The sequence below is a fragment of the Lolium rigidum genome, chromosome 3, assembly GCF_022539505.1.
Source record: "Lolium rigidum isolate FL_2022 chromosome 3, APGP_CSIRO_Lrig_0.1, whole genome shotgun sequence".
Lineage (NCBI taxonomy): Eukaryota > Viridiplantae > Streptophyta > Magnoliopsida > Poales > Poaceae > Lolium > Lolium rigidum.
Genome location: NC_061510.1, coordinates 168,963,066 through 168,973,061, shown reverse-complemented (window position 1 = coordinate 168,973,061; position 9,996 = coordinate 168,963,066). Strand labels below are relative to the sequence as shown.

The following is a 9,996-nucleotide window of genomic DNA, read 5'->3' as shown; positions in this document are numbered from 1 at the left end:
GTCGGGGTGGTGGCGCGGGTCGGCGCGCTCCTCGTCCGTCATGGTCATCCGCGCCTCCTCGATGGCGACGTCGAGGGCGTGGCCCCGAGGCGGCGGCGAGATTGGTACGCCGCCAGCACTGAGCCGCCACCCGCCGCCGGGAGGCCTCGTGTCCGGCGGGCAGGGGTACCCCGCCTGGTGGAGGAGGTGCCCCTCCCACGCGTGGAGCGACCGGCGGGGGAAGCCGTTGTTGGCTGCGCCGTCGTCGTCGTAGAACGCCATCGGGAGAGTAGAGGGAGAGTGGAGGGAGAGTGGAGCACGGGGTGCGCCTCGCGGCGAGCGGACCGGCGTATATAGGCGCGGCTGGCGCGGGGGATTAATGCCGCGTGGAATGCGACGCGTCCGCGGCGAGCTGACCGGCGGCAGCCTTTACTGCGCGCGGAAGACGATGCGTGCGCGGAAGACGACGACATTAACTCGCCGCGTGGCCGGCGAATGCAGACCGGCGGCAGGCTTTTACAGCGCGCGGAAGACGATGCGATGAGGACGATGATCGGTTTCTCTCGCCGACAAGTTGGGGCCACCAGACGCGCGGGAAGTTTCCTCGGTGTTTCCGCGCTGTCGTTTCGTCCGGACTCCCCGAGCGCTCCCCGGGGGGCCGGGGATGGCGTGGGATCGCCGGATGAATTTAGGCCCAAATCCGGACGAAAACGAGGAACCGGGGGCGCGACTGGGCCGAATTACGCCGTCCGGATGGAAAAACCGTCGTTCGGGGGCCTCGTCGAGGAGACGAGTGGAGATGCTCTTATGTATCATGGTGCATGCTGTTAGAGTTCCTCCGATCCATATCTGTAAGATTTCTATCTTATCAAAATTTTCTACATAACATGTTTGATTTATAGAAATATATCCCATAGAAACTAATTTTATAGAAAACTTGGAGCGTAAATTCTACAAAAAGCACGCATTTGGACATACCTCATAAAAATTCATTTGCTGCAATTAAAAAGAATTCATCTTTTCATAGAGTTCAACTAGGTATGACATACCAATCATATGTTTTTCCTATTTTCATGTTTTTCCTACTCTATGAATCAAAGAGAGCTTTTTTTTTTCTCCGTACAAGTTTCTACTTTAACAGGATTAAGCTGCATTTTCATAGGAAAACTTAAAACGGAGACCGAGCTACACGTAGCCTTTAATTTACAAATAATCATAATTTGTACTTTAAAATTTTAAAAAAATCGAAAAGAATTATGGAAATAGCCAATTATGTATACTACAATGGTGTAAAATCTCAATACAAACTGCCTCATGTTCTAGGCTACATGAAAATGACAAGTTCTCCCAAATTTTATAGTAAATAATGCACATTTCAATTCTATAAAATTTCTCAGATTTTGATAATTTCGTGCAGCCAAGAATATAAATCATTTTGTATCGAGATTTTACACCAGTGTAGCATTCCTCATTGACTACCTCAAAATTTTATTTTGGACTTTTATAAAAAAATTAAATACAATTTTGAAGTATTTGAAAATAAAGAGCTACATATACACAATCCATTTTCAACGGGAGGCGAAGTAAGGGACGATTTGCTAGCAGACAAGTCCCCAAATGCATGTTTTCTCGAGGAAAACTGGAAAAAGGATGCAAGAAATGGATTTTGGTTTACCACGGACGCAAAAGCCAAGCAGCAAAAGATCAAAATCGGCATCAATAAACAAGACCCAGTGAGCAGCAGTGACATTGCTAGGCCCCGACCTACTTGAGAAGACCTCACGTAGCCTCCATTAAATACTCCGCCGCTCCCAAGAAGCGCAGATAAGACCAGACCCGGCGAGGTTTTACTACTAGTAACCCCCAATTCCAGGGTTTAAGCTAAACTGAAGAGAGCTTAAAAAAAACCTGACAGAGAGCAGCGTCTCCGTCTCCGGCATCCTCCTCCTCCATATGCGAGTTGGGTGCTGCTCAAGCAAGCACCAGCTCAAAGCAAAGCCTCATTGCCTCGCACTCCACTCCCACATGCCTCGTCATCCACCTCGCAGCTCCTCTTCCCACTAGCAAGCAAAGAGCTCCGCTCCTCGATCCCATGCCGCGGTGAGCTCGCTCACCGTGCCGCTCCCGATAAGAAATAGTACAAGGAGAACCTCTTCTTAATCCGTTTCCTCGCGGCTGGTTTCTTGATCGCCGGAATAACAATGGCGCACCGGCGCGCCGCCCGGTTCTTCTTGGCGGTGCTCTTGGTGGCCGCGCTGGCCGCGCTCCGGCCGGCCGCGGCACTGTCCCCAGACGGCAAGGCGCTGCTGTCCCTCCTCCCGACGGCGCCGTCGCCGGTGCTGCCCTCCTGGGACCCCGCCGCCGCGACGCCGTGCTCCTGGCAGGGGGTCACGTGCTCGCCGCAGAGCCGGGTGGTCTCCCTCTCGCTGCCCAACACCTTCCTCAACCTCTCCGCGCTCCCGCCGCCGCTCGCCTCGCTCTCCTCGCTGCAGCTGCTCAACCTCTCCACCTGCAACATCTCCGGGCCCATCCCGCCCTCCTACGCGTCCCTCGCCGCGCTCCGCGTGCTGGACCTCTCCTCCAACGCGCTCTACGGCGCCGTCCCGCCCGAGCTCGGCGCGCTGTCGGCGCTGCAGTACCTCTTCCTCAACTCCAACCGCTTCACGGGCGCCGTCCCGCGCACCCTCGCCAACCTCTCGGCCCTCGAGGTGCTCTGCGTCCAGGACAACCTCTTCAACGGCACCATCCCGGCCTCCCTCGGCGCGCTCACCGCGCTCCAGCAGCTGCGCCTCGGGGGCAACCCGGGGCTCACGGGCCCCATCCCGCCCTCCCTCGGCGCGCTCTCCAACCTCACCGTCTTCGGCGGCGCGGCCACGGGGCTGTCCGGCCCCATCCCGGACGAGCTCGGCAACCTCGTCAACCTCCAGACGCTCGCGCTGTACGACACCAGCATCTCCGGCCCCGTGCCGGCCGCGCTCGGCGGGTGCGCCGAGCTCCGCAACCTCTACCTCCACATGAACAAGCTCTCCGGCCCGATACCGCCGGACCTCGGGAGGCTGCAGAAGCTCACCAGCCTGCTGCTCTGGGGCAATGCCCTCACCGGGAAGATCCCGCCAGAGCTCTCCACATGCTCGGCGCTCGTGGTGCTCGACCTGTCGGGCAACCGCCTCTCGGGCCAGGTGCCCGGGGCGCTCGGCGGTCTCGCCGCGCTCGAGCAGCTGCACCTGTCGGACAACCAGCTCACGGGCCGCATACCGCCGGAGCTCAGCAACTGCAGCAGCCTCACCACCCTGCAGCTCGACAAGAACGGCATCTCCGGGGCGATACCACCGCAGCTAGGGGACCTCAAGGCGCTGCAGGTGCTGTTCCTCTGGGGCAACGACCTGTCCGGCTCGATTCCGCCGGAGCTCGGCGACTGCGCCGACCTGTATGCTCTGGACCTGTCCAGGAACCGGCTCACCGGTGGCATTCCCGACGAGGTCTTCGGCCTCCAGAAGCTCAGCAAGCTGCTCCTGCTCGGCAACGCGCTGTCAGGTCCCATTCCACCGAGCGTCGCGGACTGCGTGTCGTTGGTCCGGCTCCGGCTCGGCGAGAACCAGCTCGTCGGCGAGATACCCAGGGAGATTGGCAAGCTGCAGAACCTGGTGTTCCTGGACCTCTACTCCAACAGGTTCACCGGGCGGCTGCCCGCCGAGCTCGCCAACATCACGGTGCTGGAGCTGCTCGACGTGCACAACAACAGCTTCACCGGGCCAGTACCTCCGCAGTTCGGGGCGCTCGTCAACCTGGAGCAGCTTGATCTCAGCATGAACAAGCTCGGCGGCGAGATGCCAGCGAGCTTCGGCAACTTCAGCTACCTCAACAAGCTCATCCTCAGCAAGAACATGCTCTCTGGGCCATTGCCCAGGTCGATTCAGAACCTGCAGAAGCTGACCATGCTAGACCTCAGCAGCAACAACTTCTCCGGCCCGATACCGCCGGAGATCGGCGCGTTGTCAAGCCTGAGCATTAGCCTGGACCTGAGTGGGAACAGGTTCGTCGGCGAGCTGCCAGAGGAGATGTCTGGCCTGACGCAGCTGCAGTCGCTCGACCTGTCGAGCAATGGCCTCTATGGTAGCATCTCGGTGCTCGGCGCCCTCACCAGCCTTACGGCCCTCAACATTTCGTACAACAACTTCTCCGGCGCGATCCCGGTGACACCGTTCTTCAAGACATTGTCATCGAATTCCTACATCAACAATCCCACTCTATGTGAGTCCTATGATGGACACATTTGTGCATCCGACACGGTTCGCAAGACCACTATGAAGACCGTGAGGACAGTGATCCTTGTCTGCGCCGTTTTGGGCTCGATCACGCTGTTGCTTGTCGTGGTCTGGATCCTCATCACCAGGAGCAGGAGGCTTGTGGGCGAGAAGGCGACGAGCCTGTCGGCCGTGGGCGGTAACGACTTCTCGTACCCATGGACGTTCACGCCATTTCAGAAGCTCAACTTTTGCGTTGATAACATCTTGGAATGCCTGAGAGATGAGAATGTGATCGGCAAGGGTTGCTCAGGAGTTGTGTACAGAGCTGAAATGCCCAACGGGGATGTCATCGCGGTGAAGAAGCTCTGGAAGACGACCAAGGAGGAGCCCATCGACGCGTTCGCTGCCGAGATTCAGATACTGGGTCATATCAGGCACCGGAACATTGTCAAGCTGCTTGGCTACTGCTCGAACAAGACCGTCAAGCTCCTGCTCTACAACTACGTCCCCAACGGCAACTTGCAGGAGCTCCTGAAGGAGAACAGGGGCCTGGACTGGGATACGCGGTACAAGATCGCCATCGGGGCGGCGCAGGGGCTGTCCTATCTGCACCATGACTGTGTCCCCGCAATACTCCACCGGGACGTCAAGTGCAACAACATACTGCTCGATTCCAAGTACGAGTCCTACTTGGCTGACTTCGGGCTGGCCAAGCTCATGAACTCCCCCAGTTATCATCACGCCATGTCACGGATCGCTGGCTCCTATGGATACATTGCTCCAGGCAAGTTGTTCCTGCTAAACTTTTTGTTCGGGTTATTCCTGCTAAACTGCACTACTCTTCTAAACTTTCTTCATCATTTAGACATGGTTCTTCAGCATTCAAAGTAGCGTAAAAGAGCAGCAACACCTATGCAAGAATCTTTGACCTGTGGTTGCTTCTAGTGACCTTAACAATTTAACATGGTACTTCATTGACTGTCGATCCTTGTGGTTTAAGCTTGTGAGGGACTAGCTGACATCGTCCTTTCATAGTAATAATATATATAGCTGTTAATTTCTCATATCACAAACATCCTTGCCCACTGATGCATGTAGAGTTTATGCCATTGATTCCAATGCTTAGCACAACGCTGTGTTGATTCAGTAATTGTACTGATGTCAAGCAATGCACGTTACACTTATTGTTCTGCTAGCTATAGTTGATTTTAGGGCACAATGGTTTGACACTTGTTTTTCTCCTCACAGAGTACGCATACACCTCGAACATCACCGAGAAGAGTGATGTTTATAGCTACGGCGTGGTGCTTCTGGAGATCCTGAGCGGGCGGAGCGCCATCGAGCCGATGGACAGTGACAGCCTTCACATCGTGGAGTGGGCGAAGAAGAAGATGGGGAGCTACGAGCCGGCAGTGAACATCCTGGACCCGAAGCTGCGCGGCATGCCGGACCAGCTAGTCCAGGAGATGCTGCAGACACTGGGCATTGCTGTTTTCTGTGTGAACCCTGCACCGGGGGAGCGGCCGACCATGAAAGAGGTGGTGGCCTTCCTCAAGGAGGTGAAGAGCCCGCCGGAGGAGTGGGCTAAGACGTCGCAGCAGCCGCTCATCAAGCCTGGCAGCCAGGAAGGCTGACTAGAGCATTGTTCTTTTGGAGATCGGGAGATGCTGATACTGGAGGTGGAAAAGAAAAAAGAGAGTAGGATTTTGATAATTGCCTAGCTAGCTTTGGTTAGTAGTTTCTTGTACAGTTTCAAATGGCGTTGTAGCTCATTCTAGGGAACTTGAATGGTGAATTTCTCGGTTATTAGTTTGCTGTAGCAATACATTACTGATCACCGTGCTCTTCAGTTCACTTTTTTCTGCTCAGTTTGCAGTTTTCTTGCATGAGATGAGCTGGGTATAAAAAATGCGCCTACTAGGCCTACTGCAAAACTGAAGAAAAGAGATATGATGCCAGCATCCAACCGAAGCAGGACAAAAAAAACTAATCTCCTAACTGTAGGATCTTCGAATTCGACAAGAACTAATCTCCTAACTGTAGGAACTAATTCGACACAACATTTGGACTAAAACTTCCGAACTGGAAATGTAAATTTTAAACTCAAGAAAAGGAATAGTGAAAACTTCGAACTGAAGAACTGAATGTGAATGATTGATGTATTTTACCTTCGAACTCAAGAAAATGTACGAATAACAGAATTTTTTAAAAAAAATGTAAAAAAAATCGAAATAAAATCCAAACAGGATTATGGATTTTATTTCACCTTCAAGCTGAGATCGTGGTCGTGTTGTCCAGAGGAGGGGGCCGCCGGTCGCGACGTCTTCTGAGGTGATCACTGTTGCCGCGGCGGTGCGCCGTCTTCAGGGACGTTCGCTTTCAATGTCAGCCGACAATGGCAAGCCTTCCACACCTGCCTCCTCTCGTGACGCCGCATCCTGTACCTGCAGGTAGGCGAACAACGGTGGCAATGGCGGCCCGGCTGCCCCAATGGTGACGCCGTTTCTTGCACCTGCGGCTGAGCCGGCGCTTGGCTCGAGGGCCTCCCTGTACGGCTGTATGTAGGTGACCTCGAGAGGAGCGTCGCCGAGGGGCAGCTGTATGCGATCTTCAGCCAGATCGCCCCCATGGTGTCTCTCCGCGTATGCCGCGACATCGCCGGAGGACGGTGCATATCATATCTTTACATCTTTTGCATAGGCTATGTTCAATCTGGTGTACTACCATGTACAGTATGCTATAGAAGATAGGACTACCATAATGTTTTAGGGGATATTTTCTGTTAGATCTAGCAACCTTGGGATTATTAGGTTCATACTAGGAAGTTGCAGCGCGGCGTCACACCGCGCCCGTAGGGTAAGCTTTAGGCGATAAATAAATAATAAATGAAGTAATATATCTAATAAATTAAAAAGAGGGCAGATGATTAGTATTTTATTTTATCTCAAGTTGTGTAGAAGAAGGTGATAGTATGTTTTCCGAATTAAGGAGGCGAAAATTAGCGTTGTAGTTTTTCTATAAACGGTATTTTGTATGTGGTAAAAGAGGATTTTAAGTAGGCAGAAGTATTTTTTACGAACAAAAGAGAATACAAATGATCCAACAATTTGTTTGCAAGGAAGAAAATAGTATGTTTTCCAAAGTAGTTAGTAATATTTTTGTCTGACAAAAGAGATAATGAACAATTCAACCTTTTTCTGAATATTGCTTTTTCAGTATGAAGTAGTACTTTTATCAGATAAAAGAGGCAACGGACGGTCCAACAATGTGATATGTTTCCCAAATGAAGAATCAACAAATCGTTGAGCATTTTTTTAAATAGGCGGCAGTAATTGTGTTGAAGTAGGCAATAATTTTTTTTGCCGGATAAAAGGGCGACACAACGAACGGTCCAACAATGTGATATGTTTCCCAAATGAAGAATCAACAAATCATTGAGCATTTTTAAAAATAGGCGGCAGTAATTGTGTTGAAGTAGGCAATAAAAATTTTTGCCGGATAAAAGGGCGACATATGATCTAGCATTATTTTTTCCAAATTACCGCTAAAAGTGAAGTTTGTACGAAAAAAGAACATAACTGTTGGAAACACTATTTAGGTACTAATCACTACCATTGTTCATCGCGGATATAATATTTTAATAAATAAAAAATGATAGTATGGATAAAAAAGCCGGATAATCGCACGACCGCGAAAAAAGTGTAATACACAACACTAAAAAGTAGACGCGGTGCCGAAGCGAGAAAAATATACACCAGTCGAAAAATATGCACATAAAAGAAGAAAATGATATTTTCATCGACTAAAAGAGACGTCGGCAGGACCAAAATATAGGTACTTACCTCCTCGCTAAATAGCTAACGCGATAAATTACTGCGAAAGCTAAATATTTCTACCAAGAAACTATTACAAAAAAATGTACTACCAACTATTTTTAAAAAGCAAAAAAAGATGGAACACTATTCACGTGTGTGAACAGTGCCCAAATAGGTGTGGGAGCAGCAAATCCCCTCAGCTTTTATATATAGTATATAATATAATATATAGAAGTTGTGGTCGTCCGCTATAGAAGTTTAGTTTTGTTCTTGTGAATACTTTTGAGTTTTACTATGGGAATGTACGAATACATATCGAGCACAAACACCGACGCTGTAATCCAAATTGGTGTCCATTTACATGGAAAATATGTCATGAAAATGATGTTGTAATCGGACTCCGAATTGTGGTGTATGATTTTGGGAAAAAAACTACTTGTCGCAATATATATTGTAAGATGTTTCTATATTTGGTGTTGTACTATCGTATATCTTATTTATGGCGCCACATTTCGGAGTTGGCGATTATGGATAAATTGTAGTATTTTTGTTCAACTATATTATGTGGTTTATTTTGAAGTTGGCTAAGATTCATATTGTTTTCCGTTAGTGAGTGGCTTCACAAGCATGTCATGTAGCAAAGTTGTAGAGATAATTTTCTTTTGGATTTTTGGTTTTAAAACCTATGAAAATAACAGTGGAATTTGTGCACTTCAAAGAGTTTCACTTTGACCAAAACTAACCCAAACTAAAATTTGGCATAGAGGGAGTATTATAGAGATAGACTAAACCCTCATGAACCTAGGAATTTTTCAATAAGCTATTCAAACAATCATAGTTATTTGTTGTCTAGGCTGCACTAAAATAAGAATAAACTTCCAAATAGCTCATGTTGGATTGGCTTCAGAATATCAAAAGTTTGATAATAATATGATGGATATGTGGTACTCACTCCGTTTATATATATAAGGCCACTGAGTATTCCGAGTCAAAACTTCGACTAACAATTTAATGGATAAAAAGTAAGTTATGTAACAGAAAAACATATCATTGAAAGGATCTTTCAAAAATGAATCCAATGATACTTTTGGTGACATATAACTCATATTATGTTTGTCACATTATTATTAAAAGTTATATAATATATATTTTATACCTCGAAATGTGTGGCGGTTTTATATATAAAAACGGAGGGAGTAACGTTTCTTGGGGATGTTTGACGCTACAATGCTTTAGTGATGCATATGATAGATTTGTTGTTGGATGCATAATCCAGCTATAATTTCTTAGGGGTTGTTTTTAGATTGGATCTGTCTATATGAAATCTTGAGATTAGTAGGTTGTGATATAAGTTAATCCAGTGCATAAGTTCAACTTTGTGGTTGTCAACAATTGAGGCAATGATATTGTTTTTCTAATTAAAATACACGACTGGTTGTAGAAAATGTTGTAGAAAATTTCTAGTTTCACCACTAGTTGTAGAAAATGTTGGCTGAACACATACACAAATGTTGGAATCAAAATCCGATTCGTGTGCCTGATCTGAAAATAATGTAAATGGAAATGATTTTCGAAACCAACATGGAATAATTGTGAGATTTGTAAAAAAACAACTAGAACTCACTAGTTTGTTGTTTCTACTTATTTTTGTTCTTGTAGCAAAATGGCAAGTTTCTATTCTTGGTATTATCTTTCTTATTTGTGGCAGTCAATTATCAATATTTTGTTTTAAACTATTTCATGCATTTTGTTTTCAAGTTCATTAAGACTGATTGTTGTTTTTCTTGAGTGCATGGCTTCAAATATTAACCATTGTTTTCAAGTTAAAATTTTGTTAAGAGTTGTTCTATTTAGTCTGCGCACTATGGTGTTCTAAGCTATTATTGTACTAGGTATGCTGCATGGTACCTCATAAACATGCCATTTTGTGGTTAAGATATTCAATTTCATATTTA

General features: G+C 48.0%; 1 protein-coding gene across 1 annotated transcript; it reads left to right on the top strand.

The window, feature by feature from the left end:
• The first annotated feature begins 2,180 nt into the window (after window positions 1–2,180).
• LOC124695799 (LRR receptor-like serine/threonine-protein kinase RGI5) lies at window positions 2,181–5,860 on the top strand. Its single transcript, XM_047228613.1, has 2 exons — window positions 2,181–5,010; window positions 5,475–5,860. Exons 1-2 carry the CDS (start codon window positions 2,181–2,183, stop codon window positions 5,858–5,860), a joined length of 3,216 nt encoding a protein of 1,071 aa, XP_047084569.1.
• The last annotated feature ends 4,136 nt before the right edge of the window (window positions 5,861–9,996 follow it).

What these genes read in the sequence shown, in the direction of transcription:
- LOC124695799 (XM_047228613.1), top strand. Translation starts at nt 2,181, where the DNA reads ATGGCGCACCGGCGCGCCGCCCGGTTCTTCTTGGCGGTGCTCTTGGTG. An exon ending in CTATGGATACATTGCTCCAG is followed by an intron (nt 5,011 to 5,474) that starts GCAAGTTGTTCC and finishes TTCTCCTCACAG; the next exon opens with AGTACGCATACACCTCGAAC.